Source organism: Temnothorax nylanderi, unplaced genomic scaffold, assembly GCF_030848795.1.
Source record: "Temnothorax nylanderi isolate EJ_2023f unplaced genomic scaffold, tnyl_v1.0 TNYL_tig0547_pilon, whole genome shotgun sequence".
Classification (NCBI taxonomy): domain Eukaryota; kingdom Metazoa; phylum Arthropoda; class Insecta; order Hymenoptera; family Formicidae; genus Temnothorax; species Temnothorax nylanderi.
In genome coordinates this window covers 32,236-52,417 of record NW_027249609.1, presented here as the reverse complement: position 1 = coordinate 52,417, position 20,182 = coordinate 32,236, and the positions used below count along the sequence as shown (strand labels likewise).

The 20,182-nt window shown below is 35.9% G+C and overlaps 2 protein-coding genes across 2 annotated transcripts; both read right to left on the bottom strand.

The window, feature by feature from the left end:
- Nucleotides 1-3,006: 3,006 nt before the first annotated feature.
- On the bottom strand, nt 3,007-4,498 carry LOC139783831 (putative nuclease HARBI1). The gene is made up of 4 exons (XM_071722983.1): nt 4,098-4,498; nt 3,789-4,026; nt 3,265-3,717; nt 3,007-3,198 (listed from the first exon to the last, which is right to left on the bottom strand). Exons 1-4 carry the CDS (start codon nt 4,481-4,483, stop codon nt 3,007-3,009), a joined length of 1,269 nt encoding a protein of 422 aa, XP_071579084.1. The 5' UTR covers nt 4,484-4,498.
- Nucleotides 4,499-4,746: 248 nt separating this feature from the next.
- On the bottom strand, nt 4,747-6,799 carry LOC139783828 (uncharacterized). The gene is made up of 3 exons (XM_071722981.1): nt 6,392-6,799; nt 4,930-6,179; nt 4,747-4,813 (listed from the first exon to the last, which is right to left on the bottom strand). The coding sequence occupies exons 1-3, from the start codon at nt 6,797-6,799 to the stop codon at nt 4,747-4,749; spliced, it is 1,725 nt and encodes a 574-aa protein (XP_071579082.1).
- Nucleotides 6,800-20,182: the final 13,383 nt, after the last annotated feature.

Sequence of the window (20,182 nt, the reverse complement as noted above, 5' to 3'; positions counted from 1 at the left end):
CGATGATCTCATCCACGTGGACTACAGTACCGTTCTTGAGCGGATTGTCCACTCGAATGTCCACGTGGATTCCACGATGCTGATCCACGTAGCAATTACTAGCAATAACGTGGATTTCACGTACTGTTTTTATCGGGTAAGATCGAGCTTTGTTTGCTAGCCCATTTCATTAAAATAATTAATAATAATTTTTTTTTTTTTTAGGAAATTGCAATGGTGCAGACATGCGGGGTTTGCGAAACAATTTGCAACCTCGCCGATGTGGACGACCACGCATGTCTGGAGGGATTCGGGTGTTATGTCGATGAGGCGACACGCTATTTTTACCCGCTTTTAAGTATATATTTTATCTTCTACAAGTACATTTTATTATGTTGTAGGTGTATTTCACTAAAATAATAATTTTGTTTGTAGATGATGGAAAAACGTGCCTACGCCGTGCCTACATTGACGGTGTAGAGCAAATAGTTGAGGTCGACATTGGTGCAACCTTCAACCAGCATATACGTAAGTTATGGATTAATTTACACAATAATGAACTCTCCTGCTCCTCTACAATAAAATCGAATATTTTTTCACTTGATTTTAGTCGTGGCAGGAAATTGCCAATTAGCGAACTCCAGCTGTCAATCTAAAGGAAATGCTGTTGGCAGTAAAAAATGTAGAACTTCCAAAAGAAAGGCTTCAAAGAAATTGTCAGTAGAAGAGGAAGAACATTTAATTTTGGCTGTCCAACATAGAAGGCCTTTGTGGGACATTAGTCAACCGGTGGACCAGAGATCCAAGGAAACCCGGAAACGACTCTGGGAAGAAGTTGCTGATGAATTGAATGGTAAATAAATAAATATATAATACAGTTGGATTAGTTGGATATGATAAAATCTGATTTTTTTCTAGGTGTACTCGACGCAATTGCTGTACAGCAGAAATTTAAATCATTACGCGATACATATCGCAAAATTGTCCAGTCAGAGCAGTACCTTCCGAGTGGATCTGGGAGGAATGAAAATGAGAACCGTCACAAGTAGAAGCACTATGACATAATGGAGTTTCTTCGTGATACCAGTCTATCGAAGGAGTAAGTAACTGATTTTTGTTATTATTATAAAGTAATGTTCCTGGCACAACACAATGGTGGACATCAGTTTCAAGATCAAGTACAAATTACAAATTCTGTTTGGCATGGACAACAATAGCTCTGGTAGTATAATGGTTCTGTTATTATTATTGCTATTATTTGAAAATTATTTAATAATAATAATAATAATCCAACTATTTTTATTTTTAATTTTTTTATTTATTATTATTATTATTAAATTATTTTCCAACAATAGCAATAATTATAACAACCATTATACTATTCCAGCTACTGCATATGTTGTCCATGTCAAACAGATTTTGCACTTGATCTTGAGGCTAACTACTCGACCAAATTTCTAAAATTGCTCATTCTTTGTGCCAGGAACATCATTAGACAGCGATAAAATTACTGTAATTCCACAATTTGTTTCTGTAATTCCTACTTTGTTCATTTATTGTAGCACGTCGAGTAATATTCCTAGCACAGAGAACGAGCTATTAAATAAATCGGTGGACCAGTCAACTTCTCAAGTACAAAGTCCGATTGACATAGATGTCATAGATCCAAATAACAGTAGTAGCACAAAAAGTATGATCATTGTTTTATTATTATTATTTTTTTATATCAACTGTATATAAAAAGGACCCCGCACTAAACCACGTGATTTTGGGCCCCGGTGAAAATGGCTGAATATTTAATATTTTGTACTTTTTGAGTCACTGAACAAATATTTCTTCAGGCAAAATGTCAAAAAATGGACTGTTTCAGCGTTTCAACCCTTAGAAGCTTGAGGTCAGACCAGCACAACTGACTCAAAAAGTACAACATATTAAAAATTCAGCCATTTTCACCGGGGCCCAAAATCACGTGGTTTAGTGCGGGGTCCTTTGTTTGCAGCGCCAACCTTATCAAGTACTTTTACGAGTGGAAAAAGTCGAAGACTCAATACCAATTCCACTATTGATAGCGATATTTCAGTTGCTTCTACGAATCCGTTGGATAAACTAATCCAAATTTTTGAGAGACGGGAAAAGGCGCATAATGTTGCACCACCAAATATAAATGATCCATTCGATGAGGTGGATCATATGCTGCAAACAGCAGCATTACATTTGTGCAAAATGTCGCCTCAACTACAAATGCGAACTCTACAGGATATTGTCCAAATGACCTTCTCCAGACTACAGGAAGAAACGAATAATAATTAAATTTATGGTTGTTTGAATTTTTTTAGATATTTTTATTTTTTTCTTCAAAATATGGATGTAGTTGCGTATATTATGACGGTACACGTGTAATACAAATTTATATTTAAAGCTAAAGTATAATGATAATTTTATTAATATACTATAAATAAGTATTATTGTAGTCTCTATTTATCATTAATTAAATGACTTAATACTCTCTTGCTTTTTATATATATACAATTTTGATTGAATTAAAATGTCAAAAAAGTCAAGCATAATTGTTTCAAAGCTACAAAAAAATTTTCAAAGTCTTTTTTTTATGGATGTATAGCCAGTCATATTCAAATAATAACAGATTTTTAAAGCAAAATGTAACAATGTTTAAACAATTCTTTGGTATATCAACTATAAACTTGCGAAGTTATTTTAGACGTACAATGATAGAAAAGACATACAATTTAGACATACAATGATAGAAAAAATATCAAATATAATATTTATTTATTCAGATTATTACCATTTCCAAACGTCATAGATTTTTATCAGTATTTTTCATTATTTTCCATAAATATTAACTGATTTTTAAATTTTATCACTTTATTTTTTCCTTGAGAAATTTTCAAATAAAGTTATACGATTATTTGGCTTAGGCTGTACGGCCGAAACATCCTTAGAACAAATTATTTTTTTTTAATTAATTAATTTCATGCAAATCCATGATGATAATTTTAATTACTGCTATTGAAGATACTGCCAGGGTATAGCACCCTCGCCGTTAAAATAATCGCAAAATTCATTCCTGATGTTCATGGCATTTCGAGAAGAATTGTTAGTGCCACAATTACCAAGATCTCTCAAGGCATGACTGCTATCCATTTCCTTCCTCCAATTTCCAGGAATAAAACCACTAGGTTTATCGTGATCAATCATGTCCGCAGAAATATATTCGTTTTTGTCTAAATCCTGTTTTTGAAGCCAATTATGAATGCAAATAATGGCCTGGACAATTTGCATTGTGTTTTTTACAGTAGCGTCAATAGGCTTTTTTAATATTCTCCATTGACTCACAAGAATTCCAAAAGTATTCTCGATTGTACTACGAGCACGACTGAGGCGATAATTATAGATGTTTTTTTCGTGATTAAGTCCTCCTTTTCCTGGATATGGTCTTAGCAAAAAATCAGTTAACTGGAATGCTTCATCGCCAACAAGAACATATGGCATAGGATCACCATCGACCGCGAGTTTCTTAGGTTCTGGCAGTCCCATTTCTCTATTATAAAATTTCTGACCCACAATAGAATCTCGGTAAATTCCACCATCACTACGCCTGCCATAAGCTCCGATGTCGACGAATGTAACCATGTAGTTGGCATCACATATCCCGAGCAGTACAATGCTATGATAGTTCTTGTAGTTGTAATATAAAGAGCCAGCATTATGGGGACACTAAAACAAATAGAATTATATAGCTAGCTCGCCAGTTGCCATAATTAGATAATGTCAAATAAAAGAAATACCTGAATAGCAACGTGTTTTCCGTCAATTGCGCCAATGCAGTGATTAAAATTCCAGCAATCTTCGAAACCTTGTGCGATATTGAGCCAATCTTCCTTACTTAATGGAAAAGGAAGCACTTTTTTAGCAAGGCAATCCCATAATGCTGCACATGTCTCGGCAATAATGTTTGACACTGTCGTAGTTCCAACAAGATACTGGTATGACATGGAGTTCATTGAATCACCAGTAGCCAAGTATCTGAAAAAAGATTCTGTATGTAATATTGTCCTTATGGAAAGAACACGTTCGATTTAACATATCCAGCTTACCTTAATGTCATAGATAATCGTGCTGCAGCAGGTATGGGATCTCGAGTCACAGTCTGTTTTGTGATATGAGGTGCAACCAAATGCAGCAGATCTTCAAATTGCGATAATGACATCCGCATATAGTTTTTAAACTTAGGTTGATACCTCGATAGAGTTGGATATATTGCATGGTAAAACCCAGACTTATTTCTCAATCTAAATATAGGATGTACCCAAAAACGCTTTTTTTTGTAGATTTGTTTTTTTTTCTCTTCTGAATTCATCCGCAATATTTCATGCACAATGACAACTAGTAGTATGTCATTCAGGAGTTGTTCCTCTTGAGCATTATTCACCTGCCTCGCACGTTCTGTCACCCATGTACGATATTTCTGCATGAAGGCCATTATGTTCAAGTTTGATAAAAATTTTAATTTAATCACTACACAATTCACATTATCACAATGAAATGATCAATTAACTGAAGGAAGCCTGTCAATACTCAGACATACATAACCTTGTTGGACATAAAAACTGTTATCGCAAGTCGCAAGCGGCGGTTTCACGACGCGCACGTTTTGCCGCTTACTTCTCCCTCCTTTAGACGAGCGGCAAATTTAGTCACGTGACTATATTTGACGCTGGTTTCTAGCGTCAATGAAATCGCAGCTTAACGGATGTTGTTGACTAACACTCCGTTTATTCTCACTCTGTCCTCCGTGCCCTCCAGAGCTTCCCTGAAGATGTGTTCGGAGTACAGGTTGAACAAGATCGGCGAAAGAATGCAACCCTGGCGCACCCCGCGACGGATGTCCACCTCCTCAGTGCAGCTGTTACCCACGCTCTCACGCACGCTTTCTGCTTCCAATATAGGTTGGCAATGAATCGGCAGTCCCTCTCGTCAATTCCAGCCCTCTGCAACACTTCCATCATTCTCTCGTGTCGCACCCGATCGAAAGCAAAATCTATGAAGCATAGATACACGTCTACCCCCATGTCGCGCGCTCTCTGACCTAACACCTGCAAACTGAACAGCGCCTCTCTGGTGCCGAGACCCTTGCGGAACCCGAATTGTGTGTTTTCGACTTGTTCTTTCAATTTACGGTAGACTCGACTGTGGATGACCCGAAGAAACACCTTGAGGACGTGGCTCATCAGGCTTATTGTGCGGTAATCACTGCACCCTTTCGGAGAGTGCTTCTTGGGGAGGGCAACAAAGACTGAACGCAGCCAGTCTTCTGGGATCTCCCCGCTATCGTATATTGCGTTGAAGAGCCTCGTCAGCGCGTCCACTCCTTTCTCTCCAAATAGTTTGAGTACTTCAGCAAGTGTCCCATCCGACCCTGGAGTCTTTCCATTCTTAGCGTTTTTGATAGCCTTCTCTACTCCATTTCTTGTGATGGGTGGGCCTGTGCCTCCACCTTGTGCCTGATGATTTGCAGGCCTGTCATCCGCAAATAGGGTTTCTACATAAGCTTTCCATCTCTCCAGCTTCAGTTCCAGGTAAAGAATTACACCTCCGTTCTCGTCCACTAGTCTGCATCCCATGGCTGTATCCCTCCGAACTCCAGCAACTTCTTTGACCTTTTTATGTAAGTTGAAAAAGTCATGCCGTTTTTCCAATACCTCTATTTCTGCGCACTCCCCTGCATGCCATACCTCTTTCGCCCGCCGCACTTCTCTTCTTATTTCCATGTTCACCGCCTTATATTGCCTCTCGTCCCGATTCTTCCAGTGTCTCCTTTGGTCCATAAAAGACAAGATTTCCGCCGTCATCCAAGGTTGTTTTGCTCCGGATCCCGGGTCGATCCCCATGGTCTCCGCCACCTCACTATTCACGTCCCTCACCGCCTCCCACGTGTCCTCGATGTTCACTGGGTCTGCTGCTGTCAACCAAGGTTGTAGTGTGTCTTCGATTTTTCTGGTAGCAGCTTCCTTAAGCAGTGGATCTTGAAGCTTTTTCCGATCCAGTTGTGTACTACGTGTCTGTTGCGGTGCCATCTTCAGTCGAAGCACAAACTGAGCCATGAGCAGGACGTGATTGGTGCAGACATCCGCGCCGGGACACGCTTGCACCGACCTGACCGCATTGCGGTACCTCTGCTGTATCGTGAAAAAGTCGATTTGATTTCTAATCACCCGATCCGGGGCGTCGGCAGGAGACTTCCACGTGTATAGCCGCCTCCTGGCTCGAAAAACGTGTTCATATTGGCGAGCCCGTAACCCGCGCAGAACTCCACAAAACGATCCTCACGTTCGTTTCTCTCTCCAAGTCCGAAATCTCCCACGGTGCGTCCAGCTCTCCCGCTCCCCACCTTCGCGTTTAGGTCTCCCATAAGGACAGTGATTCCCTTCCTCTTCACTTTCTCTATTACATCACTCAGGCAATCGTAGAAGTTATCGATTTCCTCCTCAGCACATGCATCCGTTGGAGCATACACCTGAATAATGTTGAGACCAAAAGGGGCAGCGTTGATCTGCATTAACATTATTCTGTCGGACACAGGCACAACATTCTTCACCGCACGATCGACCTCCCTGGACACAATGATTGCAACCCCGTTCCTATGGTGACGACCGTCCTCACCCGCATAATACACGACGTAGTCGTCCACGACCTTCCTTCCCGAAAGAGGCCACCTCATCTCACTGATCCCTAGGACCTCGATATTTAGACGCTTCATTTCTTGCAAGGTGTTCTCCAGTTTGCCGTCATCGTACATACTCCGGACATTCCATGTACCAATTTTCCTGATGTTCCGTCTATCATTCCTGGCTGACCGGGAGATTCTTAGCACCTCTGCCCCATTGAAGGGGCGCCCGTACTCGGGGCCGTTGTTTGAGTTCGCAGCCATTTATGATTTTTCCTGGGGAGGGTAGTGCAGTGGTTTCTCCTTGCCTTCTGCACTGCAGTTCTTCGGCCGTACCGTTGCTGCAACTCCGCCCGAAGATTTCTGCTCCTGAGCCGTGTTCGATGTCCGCCATCTTCGCCTCAAGGCAGTACTGGTCTGGCTGCGACCCAAGACCAGGAATGTTTATCGACCTCCCGGTCTAGATCCGTAGTGTTTTGCAAAAACAGGGCCACCTCTTGTAGGATGTGGTTCTTCACCACGCACTAACGGTCTTGGCATAAGAGACCGAACTAACTCGCATAACTTGCCCTGGGAAGTAGTGGGAGCCAGTGCCCAGTCGTTCTGGAACCAAGCTCCTCTCCCTCCTACTCACCTTGACCCCTCTTACGATTTACGATTTACGATTTACGATTTACGATTTACGATTTACGATTACGATTTACTTTCAAAAAACGTAAGCAACGTAAAACAATTAGAGTGAGGTCTACCCCACCACACCCTGGCTTGCTTATAGGACAAAATAAGGTCTATTATTGCACGGTTCGGGTTTTCAACTTTCCATGCAAACCGAGGTCTACCTCCACCCACCCCCGACTACATGTGTACTATCTATACACACAATTAAAGTATTTTTTAAAAATTAATATTATTTATTTCTAACTTTAACACTGTATATCTATAAAAAACTAGAGCAGTTAGCCCTATAAGACCTTTATAATTTTTTGTTTAGCATAAAAAATACTACCATAAACCATCGTCAAATCAAGGGGCCACAGTTATCGTAATCGTCCTAAGCTCTCTTTTGTCAAGGATTTTTTGAGGTATTTTAAATTTTGTCATGATATTTTTAGTATAAAATATGAAATATCTCGTAAAGTTCACTTTTCGATGACTTTACCTGGATACTTTCATACACTAGACACTACAGACGCGCGTTTCGCGCGCGCTATTTAGCTTTAACATTATGCTATTACTATTACACTATTAACTCCTTGATATACACAACTGTCAAAATATACAATGACAGCTGCAAATGAAGTAAGCGCAGCAAGAGAACCAATCGGGATCGCGGAAAAGCGACAACAATAAACTTTACATCTCTTTTTTAGATATGGATAAAATAATGAAAAAAAGCGAATAATAATATTAATTTTTATAATTATAACGTAATATAAAATATTTTAATTGTAATTGCGTTAGTTATCTCACAATTCAAAAAAATTTACTAAATTGGTTTTTTCTCTCTCTTGAACATTGTGAATTTTTGAACTGTGACAGTATTCTTCTAGAGGTGCGATAGAGTCGACATAAACTGTCTTTGCAGAATATGGTAATTATGCATTTTAGGTGAGGCACCTCCGATGACCTTGACCTTGACATATGTTGTCAAGGTCACTCTCCTGAGTGACCTTCAGAAAGTTTTAGCCGGCGCTCGTTTTTTATTAAAAAGTTATAAACAAAAAAAGTTTGAAAAATGTAGCAGTTATTTTGAGTACTAATAGACATAAATGACTGATATTTATGTGGAAATAGTACATGTATGAACGAAGGAAAATTATTTAAAGCAGTGAATTGTTGGTATATTGAAAGAAAAGTTATTTAAAGCAGAGAATAGTTGGTATATTGAAAAGTATATATACAATTGTATATGTTAGAAAGCATAAATATAAAGTATTCCCTGCTTTAACCATAATTGTGTGATTATAATTGTAAATATTATTTATTAAATGCGTGGGCACATTCTATAAGCTCGATCGAAAGAATATAAACAATAACATATATACTCTTAGAGTTTCTAGTCAGATGTATTATTTTCAGTGAGAGGATATAATGTTGCCATTATTTCGAAAAACTTACATATACGTTCACAGTATACATATTTACGTTTAAATACGAATTCAGCTAAATAATGTACGTAATGATAATTGCGAGTTCCATATTTCGGTATTCCGGGCAATCCCCAAAGCAGGGAATACTTTATATTTATGCTTTCTAACTTATACAATTGTATATATACTTTTCAATATACCAACTATTCTCTGCTTTAAATAACTTTTCTTTCAATATACCAACAATTCACTGCTTTAAATAATTTTTCTTCGTTCATACATGTACTATTTCCACATAAATATCAGTCATTTATGTCTATTAGTACTCAAAATAACTGCTACATTTTTCAAACTTTTTTTGTTTATAACTTTTTAATAAAAAACGAGCGCCGGCTAAAACTTTCTGAAGGTCACTCAGGAGAGTGACCTTGACAACATATGTCAAGGTCAAGGTCATCGGAGGTGCCTCCCCTAAAATGCATAATTACTCAGAATATTTTAAGACGTGAATAAAGTGCTAAATTAAAAATATCTTAACGCAAATAGATATAAGGATTAAGATCAGACGAAAATTATGAGATAATTGAGAAGAATACCGAAATATTAAAACAAAACTTTTAAAATTTTGGATGATAAGGATTTTATAGAGCTGATGAATGGATTCAATTATTTGTGTTCTGTACTAACATTATATAATAATGAAATTAAAAACGTATAAGCTGGATTAATTAAATGCTGGAATTTATTTCTTTCTAATGCCAATTTTCAAGTAAATAGATATGCAGAGAAATATAAGAGTGAAACAATAATACGGATAGATTGTTTTGCCTTTTAATTTTGCAATTATATCCTTTTTCTCAAGCATAATTTATATCAATTATGTAACAAATTGATGAAATTATTCTATTTGTTTTGGCCAATCGTTTTTATAAGTTTATTACTTTTATATTGCAACAATTATAAAAAAAGTATATGCGTTAGGATTTTATATTACATTATAATAGGATTCTGTAACACCATTTTTTTCTTATAAATTCTAACCTGTAGTATTGATCATGAATCGGATCTTCGCCTGGTAGAGAGATGAGGTCGGAAGCTATACTAGTAGGTAAAGGTGATTCTTGACGATTGCCTCTCCACATACTCAGATAAAAAGCATCAAATTTATATCGAGACTCGCGATCTAAGGTACCGGCTGCACCCCACACTATTGACATGATCATGGCTGCCTGAAACCAAGCTAGCAAATACTGATCAAATGTCTTGGGATTTTCCTCGACGGCATTCTCCATTAGTAGTTGAAAAATTGATGTAGTTGACATTGTGCGATGAATTTGTCCAGCGCTTATAGTTGTCCGACATTCCTTTCTGATGAACTCTAAACAGGGATCCATTAGCCAGTGAAACAGTTCATTGATCACTTCCTCGCGATCTGCTGCCCACATAGGATTTAATTCCCGGATCCATGATTCAAAAAAAGGTCGCCAACCAAGGGCAACTGGTTCCAAGTAGATCATACCACATCGGGATATTGTAGCAGGCGATGCATGTATTAAGTCCATTGTTTCAAAGATCATTGACATACTGTCCGTCATGCGTATTACCTATTTATAATAATTTTTTTCCATTATCTTTTATATCTCATATTTTTATAGTATGTCATAACCATTACATAATACTTCAATAGCATATTCTGGATATTAATTAAAAATAGAAAAGTATTATTATTAAACTATCAAAATTACATTAATTTTTAATTTATTTGCAATTAGAATTTACTAATAATATTGCATAAAATTTGCACGCGCTCAAACCTAAATTATACTTACATAGAATACATAGCGAAATTTGTTATTGATTTGTTATTGATTTTCCTAGGTTAGTTGTAATAATAATTTTAAAAAATCCAGAAAAATATTTTTATTGATTAACTTTATTGAATCCTATTATGTAAACTATAATTATGTTTTTATATTTTATATTTATCTCTTTATATATTATAAACTTTTACACATAACAAATACTCTAGAACACACTAAACTGAATATTGACTTCATCATATCTAGAAATAATGTGCTCAATCAAACTAAAATTCTAGAAAATTAATTTCTGATTTTTTGCTATTTCTTGATTAAGTGTTAGACACATTAAAGTTTTTCTGTAATGTCTTAGCATTACCAGAATTTGAAATTATTAGACATTTTTGGACGGGCATTGAAGACACAAGATGTGTCCTACCGTAATTAATGCATTTTAATGGTAAGTTCTTTGACGGGCACATTGTTTCAACACATTCATATTTGATGAAGTCGGTAATTTGGTTCAATTTGGCGTAAGTTTTTGATATCCAATGAAAAATATAAAATAGCTGTGCATTGCAACATAAATGCAGATTTTCGCAGAATATGGTTATATGAATAATGTCATTTAATATTTTATAATTTTAAAAATTTTAAAATGTTTTTCAAAAAATGTATTTATTAATTTAAAAATAGAATTAAATTAGAAATAAAGAGAAAATATGATAAACGTTTTAAAAAATTAATGATTTTTAAACCCACCAAATTAATATATCTCTAAATGCAGTTAAAAGCTAATTAGGAGATATAGAAACTAGTTATGAAAATAGAGTGTTTATTTCCAAATTTTATCAAGAGACATGGTAGTGTCTCGCGCCAAGTGCGCGCGGAGCGAGACACTACAGTGTATACTTACGCGTAGACACGGATTTGCAAATTAAGAAATAAGAAATAAGAAATAAGAAATAAGAAATAAGAAATAAGAAATAAGAAATAAGAAATAAGAAATAAGAAATAAGAAATAAGAAATAAGAAATAAGAAATAAGAAATAAGAAATAAGAAATAAGAAATAAGAAATAAGAAATAAGAAATAAGAAATAAGAAATAAGAAATAAGAAATAAGAAATAAGAAATAAGAAATAAGAAATAAGAAATAAGAAATAAGAAATAAGAAATAAGAAATAAGAAATAAGAAATAAGAAATAAGAAATAAGAAATAAGAAATAAGAAATAAGAAATAAGAAATAAGAAATAAGAAATAAGAAATAAGAAATAAGAAATAAGAAATAAGAAATAAGAAATAAGAAATAAGAAATAAGAAATAAGAAATAAGAAATAAGAAATAAGAAATAAGAAATAAGAAAATAAGAAATAAGAAATAAGAAATAAGAAATAAGAAATAAGAAATAAGAAATAGAAATAAGAAATAGAAATAAGAAATAAGAAATAGAAATAAGAAATAAGAAATAAGAAATAAGAAATAAGAAATAAGAAATAAGAATAAGAAATAAGAAATAAGAATAAGAAATAAGAAATAAGAAATAAGAAATAAGAATAAGAAATAAGAAATAAGAAATAAGAAATAAGAAATAAGAAATAAAAATAAGAATAAGAAATAAGAAATAAGAAATAAGAAATAAGAAATAAGAAATAAGAAATAAGAAATAGAAATAAGAAATAAGAAAATAAGAATAAGAAATAAGAATAGAATAAGAAATAGAAAAGAAGTAGAAATAAGAAATAAGAAATAAGAAATAAGAAATAAGAAATAAGAAATAAGAAATAAGAAATAAGAAATAAAGAAGTAAGAAATAAGAAATAAAGAAGTAAGAAATAAGAAGTAAGAAATAAGAAATAAAGAAGTAAGAAGTAAGAAGTAAGAAGTAAGAAGTAAGAAGTAAGAAGTAAGAAGTAAGAAGTAAGAAGTAAGAAGTAAGAAGTAAGAAGTAAGAAGTAAGAAGTAAGAAGTAAGAAGTAAGAAGTAAGAAGTAAGAAGTAAGAAGTAAGAAGTAAGAAGTAAGAAGTAAGAAGTAAGAAGTAAGAAGTAAGAAGTAAGAAGTAAGAAGTAAGAAGTAAGAAGTAAGAAGTAAGAAGTAAGAAGTAAGAAGTAAGAAGTAAGAAGTAAGAAGTAAGAAGTAAGAAGTAAGAAGTAAGAAGTAAGAAGTAAGAAGTAAGAAGTAAGAAGTAAGAAGTAAGAAGTAAGAAGTAAGAAGTAAGAAGTAAGAAGTAAGAAGTAAGAAGTAAGAAGTAAGAAGTAAGAAGTAAGAAGTAAGAAGTAAGAAGTAAGAAGTAAGAAGTAAGAAGTAAGAAGTAAGAAGTAAGAAGTAAGAAGTAAGAAGTAAGAAGTAAGAAGTAAGAAGTAAGAAGTAAGAAGTAAGAAGTAAGAAGTAAGAAGTAAGAAGTAAGAAGTAAGAAGTAAGAAGTAAGAAGTAAGAAGTAAGAAGTAAGAAGTAAGAAGTAAGAAGTAAGAAGTAAGAAGTAAGAAGTAAGAAGTAAGAAATAAGAAATAAAAAATAAGAAATCCGGTTCATATTAATTTTAATATATCGCGTACACCCTCACATGCCCCTAAGCACCCTTCACACTCTTACTGACTACCACGCACGTCATTCATCTGACCATCCCCCACTCCCCTCCCACCCACCTAAATAAGAAATCCGATTCATATTTTCGATAAATTGATTTTAATATTCGCGTACACCCCCAAGTACTCTTCACACTCTTACTGACCTCCACTCACGTCATTCACCTGACCACCCTCACCCCCCTTTCTCTCCCACCCACCTAAATGAAAAATCCGGCTCATATTTTTAATAAATTGATTTTCACATGCACCCTCACGCACCCCCAAGCACCTTTCACATTCTTACTGACCACCACTCACGCCATTCACCTGACCACCCCCCACTCCCTTCCACCCACCTAAATAAGAAATCCAGTTCATATTTTCGATAAATTGATTTTAATAAAAGTAAGACATATATATGAATCGGCCTAACTGGCAATAATTTATCATTGTGACGATTCGACCATTGGTTTTGGTCCGATTAATCGTCAAGACGTTAATAATATAATCTTTGATACTTATATATATAAATATCTCATTTTAAATAATTTAATTTCAAAAATTTAAATAATTTAATTTAAATTAAATTATTTAAATTATTTAAATTAATTTAAATTAAATTAAATTATTAAATTTATTGCGAAAAATATTACTTCAGCCAGGGTTTGAACCTGGAACCTCCCTCATTCCGTGAAGGGTGTCGTACCAATTCGATCACTGAGGCATGTGGTAATATGTATGTATGTATGTAATATCATTTATTGCTTTCCCCGTAGGGTTTACAATCTTGTCTCTGTGGCGTTTTAAAGGACGTACCCAATCCTGTACATAATCGCTTGTCCTTAGACACAACCCTTATCATACGGCGTTTTCCAGGGACGTACCCAACCCTTTACAAACGAAAAACTTTTCTCAACCCTATCCCTTTCGTCCTCCACCTCCACTAGTAGCATCACTCTACCCCCCTCTCCTTTCCTTTCTTGCACCTCCTTCACCCCTATCCTTCTCCTTAAAACCCTCCTCGCTAAACTCTCCATAAATTCTCTTCTTTTTTCCGCGTCTCTCCCCTCAATCTCCCTCCAGACCAAGTTCCTTTTCCTAGCTTCCCTCCTTTCTCGCTTTTCCTCCTTTTCCTTCCTTTCTTTCTCCTCTCTTGCCCTCTCTCTCCCTTCTCTCTTCCTCTTAACCTCCTCCTCCTTTCTCCTTACTATGTCTTGACCTTCTCCTCCCTTTCCCTTACCTAGCCCTGATGCCTCTTCTACCTCCTTCTCCACACTTCTTTCCCTCCCCTGCTCCCTCCATCTTTTCAGCCGCTCTGCTCCAAATTCGGCTTCCACTCTCTTCCGCGACACATCCTCTATCCATCTCGTCATCCTTTCTGCTACCCCCTCTCCCTGAACCTTTCTTTTCTCCTTCCTATCCTCCTCCCTATCCTCCTCCTTACTCTCACCTCTCCTCTCTTCCAACTCATCTACCTTTCCTTCACTCCCCCCCTTTTTCCACCTTCTTCTCGCTCACCGTCCTCTTCTCTCTTTCCTCCTCTTTCTCCCTCTCCTCCGCTTCCATTGCTAATTCCTTCCACCATCCCTCCGACCCGCACTCCTCCTTTTCTTTCCGCCCAACTCATCCTTCACCACCCTCCTCACTCTCCCGTCTCTCTTCCACTCCCCCGCTTGTACTCGCTCTTTCCTTACTACCCTCCATAATTCTTCTAATTTTCTCCAGCTCTTCCCCCACCTTCGCTAACCCCCTCGACATCTCTTCCACCCACTTCATCTCCGCCTGCCCTCTCTTACGTTACCAAGTCTCACTTTAGGTAAGACACCGTACCTGAAACATATTACTCTTTGAGTAAATTACTTTTTAAAACTCAAAATAGAAAAAGTTCATAAATATAATTAGATTGAGCTTATTTTATTCTTCTTTTTATAGAATACAGCAGATAGCAGACAATCATACCTATATGAATAGAAGATGAATGGGTGTATTTCTAGTAAGCAAGGAACATTAAATTAACATTTAGAAATATTGATTTTACGTGTATTTTCATATACTTTTGGTAAAAATTCGGTCCACTAACGAATGAGTAGTTCGCGGTCATACAGACAGACAGACAGACAGATAGAAGACGGTACTTATCTCTACTAGTCTCTACTATTATATAAAGGGGAAAAGTTTGTACCATTGTTCGGGGTAATCTTAGAAACTACTGAATCGATTTCAGAAATTTTTACACTGGTGCATAGCTTATGTCTTCCTGAGTAACTTAGGTTATGTGCCATTGAGCTACAACCCAATTTGAAAAAAAATCGGGATATCTAAAATTTTAAATTCTTTGAAAGAGTTGTACTTAATGACTTTTCCTGTTCAGATTTTCCTAATCAACCAAATATTAAAGTATTATATATGAAATAGGGGTAGAAAAAACTGAGGAATATAATAGAATTCAAAAAATTGCTAATAATAGGTGGAAAGGTGTTACCGATTTCTGTCTAAAAAAATCTATGTAATTGCTCTGATTTCCGCAAATTTTGAGATATCGAGCTAATTTTTTTTTTGGATAGAGTATCATTAAAGGTAGGTTGGTATTGAATTTGGCGAGAATCGGTGAAAGGGTTGCCGATTTTTGCCTAAAAAGTGTATAAGTTATACATGTCATATTTGTCATTTTATATAAAGTATCATTAAAGGAAGGTTGTTTTGAATTTGGCGAGGATCGGTGAAGGGGATACCGATTTCTGCTTAAAAAATGTATAAGTTATTTGATGGATACAGTGTCATTTAAGGAAAGTTGTTATTGAATTTGGCGAGGATCGGTGAAGGGGTTACCGATTTCTGCTTGAAAAGTGTATAAGTTATACATGTAATTTTATACGTACAAAATTACCTTTCCTATAAGAAAGGTAAAAAAAGCGCCAAGTACACGTATAGTAGTGTATATTATGTTGTTACCTCGAAAAAAACAAAGTGGTAGTATTATACCTCAAAAAAACCTAAATAACAAGTGGTAGACGTAACCTTGTTGGATTTAAAAATTATTAGTTTTATAAAATTGTTATCATATCCACTAAAAAATACATATGAAAACTTTGTATTTAAATATCTTGTATTCCCTTGTTAAATTTAAATAAAAATTTTTAATTTTATAAAATTGTTATCATACATTCTTTTTCTAATTGACACAATGTAAAGATTTTTCAAAGTAGTACAACAATTATTTTTTGAGGCAATATATATGTTCTCTCTTTGTAATTGGCGCTGTAATTTAAAGAAAGAGATATCATTTCTTTTTTGTAATAATAGATTACTTGATTACGTACTACTTCTTACTTAGGTTCTTTTGCGACAAAGATATTACGTCTACCACTTGTTACTTAGGTTTTTTTGAGGTATAATACTACCACTTTGTTTTTTTCGAGGTAACAACATAATATATACTACTATACGTGTACTTGGCGCCTTTTTTTACCTTTCTTTTAAGAAAGGTAATTTTTTACGGATATCACGCCTTTTTGTAGTATTACGCATTTTATAAACAGTATGTACAAGGTGTAAAGCTATTTCGAGGTACAATATTACCACTTTGTTTTTTTCGAGGTAACAACATATTATTATTATGTTAAGAAAGCTATATTGCGATGGCCTGCAGGGATGTTAAATTTTACTCGTTATATGAGAACTGAACATCTCGCTTCGCGTGTACTTGGCGCGAGACACTACCGTGTCTCTTGATAGAGTATCATTAAAGGAAGGTTGGTATTGAATGTGCCGATGATCGGTAAAAGGGTTCTTTCTTTATAAAATTTTGAATTTTTTGAGAAATGTCCGTGGTCGCTCTAACTTCCGCCAATTTTAAGATATCGGGCTATTTATAATTGTAAAGTCGGAGGAGCTCGGGATTAATGTCAGGATGAATAAATAATCGTGCTTCTCTGTTAATTAGTTTACTTCTGCTTTCCGTTTCACACAATTCAATACGATAGGCACCGCAGCGCGCAACCAGAGACGGTCTACCTTTACGAACCGCGGTTCACGATCGTCTGCCCGCGCATTACAATCGGAGCAACGAGCTCCGTGTTCGGCTCTGATCACGCGTGTCCGGCGTGATGTCTCCTCCTGATACTTCCGCAGGGCTGCCAGCCACGGTGCCAACGTGACTTACCCTAACGATTTCTTACATAATTATATTATCTTCTTCAGTCTTTTCTACCTCTTTTTCATGTATAATTATTTAAGATTTCATTGATTAGATCCAGCTTTATACGCGATCAAAGTTCCATATACGAAGTCCATACAAATATTTAAATTGCGAATCAATATGAGTAGTATTAGTCCGGGAGCCAGCGACCGTTTAGAGTTAGTCATTTCACAAAAGCTGAAAATTTTTCCTAAGCTCTATTTGGTATCACTAGTAAGTGAATGGACCTCCAGCTTGCGCAGTGCCGGGGGGTGTAGCTGCGGCAGCCTCCCACACACGTAAAATAATAATTAAAAAAAACTAATACCGCAAAAGCTGAAACTTTGTTAACATGTTGATTATGTTATAAAGAAATGAAAAAACGTATCCAGCTGAATGTAGAGTGGGGGATTATGCCCCAGCTTTTCACGTAAAAAAGTGAAAAATATGCGCTGAGTAAACTGATACCGCAAAAGCTGAAATTTTGTAAACTAATAGTTAAGTTAATAACTTAAACGAAAAAAACATCCAGCTTTATATTTAGTGGGGGAAAAGTGCCCAGCTGATGCAGTGAATGACGCTGTGCATCGGTATGCGCTCGGGCGCGTTGTATCTTTGACTGCATCAGCTGGACACTTTTCCCTCACTAAATATAAAGCTGGATATTTTTTTCGTTTAACTTATTCAGTTAACTATTGTATTACCAAATTTCAGCTCTTGCGGTATCAGATATTTATACTTTTCTCATTAAACACAGAGCGTCCATGCAGACGTTATTATACTATCTCACAAGTTTTTGAATTTAAAGAGTTTTAGTAAATATTTACACATTTAAATATTTATACATAACAAAAACAGTAAATGTGGACATTAAAATGCGAAAAGTAAATATTTACACATATAAGTGCAAATAGTAAATATTTAGATAGCGACTTTGTATAATACTGAGCCAAGATTTAATACTGAAGTTTTATGATATACCGAATAGCCCAACCGAACGGCACACGGCTCGTCTCTAGAATTTGTATTTCGGTACATATATCGAAATTTCTAGAGACGGGCCGCACAGCGGTCGGTCTATTGTATCTAGTATGAAAGGCTCCTTTTCTCCTACCACAACGTCCTCAGACCCGGCATCGAATACGTGCAGATAAACAGCTGCGAACCGGCTCTGTCCCCTCTCCTACTCAAATTTGGCGTCTCTATGCTTTAAATTTGCCAGAGCGCTTTATTAACATTAGCAAACTGTATGAAACGTTAGGCCCTAAATTGAGCGCAGCGCTGCCGGCGTTTCATGCCCTGACGGGTTGCGATTATAACCCGTCATTTTTCAAAAAAGGAAAAAGTCGTCCGTATAAAATTTTACACAACTCAAAAATATATATCGATAGTTTTATCAAACTAAGCAACGCACCTGACGACGAGTTGCAGAGTACGTTTGATATTACAGAAGAATATGTTTGTCGTATGTATGGATTCAAAAAAATCAACAAAGTCAACGAAGCACGAGTTACAACATTTTTGAAGACATACAATATTGTACGAAACGATGACATATTCCGTTTACCGAAGAATAATATCGACGGATCAGCTCTGCCTCCCTGCAAAATTGAGCTGCACCAACATTTGCTGCGGACAACATATACGGGGTGGGAGAAAAGTATGGAAACCCTGAAAAATCTCGAAAACTATAAGTTTTACAGAAAAATGTTTCAGACAAAAGTTGTTTGGTTTCGAGGGGGCCATAAGATGGTATCATTGGTTTGACCTTGGATGGTCGTTTAAAGCTCACGTAAACGACACCTTTAATTTCTTAAATGGAAACTCCTATTTTTCAATGCATATTCTTGTAGCTAATCTCGAGAGCTTTTCAAAACACTATAATAAAGTATTTTTTCATTAAGAACTTTTGGAATTATGAGGTTTAAAAGTTCTAGTGTTTTGACATAAAATACAAAATATCTTGTAAAACATTAAGTTTTCGGTAATGTTACCTTAATACTTTTATGCACAGAATAATGAGACGAATCAATTGGTATGAAAAAAAGGCACAGTTCCTTTAAGAAAAAATATGTAATTTGCAACACGCATCTGCATACTTTTTCTTAAAAGCAACTATGTCTTTTTTTCATACCAATTGATTTGTCTCATTATTCTGTGCATAAAAGTATTAAGGTAACATTACCGAAAACTTAATGTTTTACAAGATATTTTGTATTTTATGTCAAAATACTAGAACTTTCAAGCCTCATAATTCCAAAAGTTCTTAATGAAAAAATACTTTATTATAGTGTTTTGAAAAGCTCTCGAGATTCGCTACAAGAATATGCATTGAAAAATAGGGGTTTCCATTTAAGAAATTAAAGGTGTTGTTTACGTAAGCTTTAAACGACCATCCAAGGTCAAACCAATGGTACCATCTTATGGCCCCCTCGAAACCAAACAACTTTTGTGTGAAACATTTTTCTGTAAAACTTATAGTTTTCGAGATTTTGCAGGGTTTCCATACTTTTCTCCCACATATGGGTAGGTATGGGGCGTCAAAACAAACCCCCACCACGGTACCCCTCCGGCGCCAGGGCGTGGCCAGACGGTCTGCCCACGTGACCTCGGAGCGCTCTGATTGGCTGCCGCGTGAGGGGTGGGGGTAAAACGGCGCGTTTTGATTGGATACCCCATACCTACCCAGCGTCTGATTGGCCCTCCCCCCTGAGGTGTCTAGTGACTTTTTGGGACTGCACGTGGTGGAATACTACAAGTCAAAAATGGCGGATTCAAATGGAGCGTTTTGATTGGATACCCCATACCTACCCAGCGTCTGATTGGCTCTTCCGCCTAGGGTGTCTAGTGTCTAGTGACTTTTTTTGAGACTGCACGTGGTG

Bases quoted from the DNA above. Each gene is read 5' to 3' on its own strand.
- LOC139783831 (XM_071722983.1), bottom strand. From the start codon at position 4,483: ATGGCCTTCATGCAGAAATATCGTACATGGGTGACAGAACGTGCGAGG. The intron at 4,027-4,097 runs GTAAGCTGGATA...ATCTTTTTTCAG, and splicing joins CGATTATCTATGACATTAAG to ATACTTGGCTACTGGTGATT. The intron at 3,199-3,264 runs ATTATTTGCATT...ATTTCTGCGGAC, and splicing joins CAATGCAAATTGTCCAGGCC to ATGATTGATCACGATAAACC.
- LOC139783828 (XM_071722981.1), bottom strand. From the start codon at position 6,799: ATGTACGATGACGGCAAACTGGAGAACACCTTGCAAGAAATGAAGCGT. The intron at 6,180-6,391 runs GTGGGGAGCGGG...TTCACGATACAG, and splicing joins TGGGAGACCTAAACGCGAAG to CAGAGGTACCGCAATGCGGT. The intron at 4,814-4,929 runs GTGCGTGAGAGC...ACACATCTTCAG, and splicing joins CTATATTGGAAGCAGAAAGC to GGAAGCTCTGGAGGGCACGG.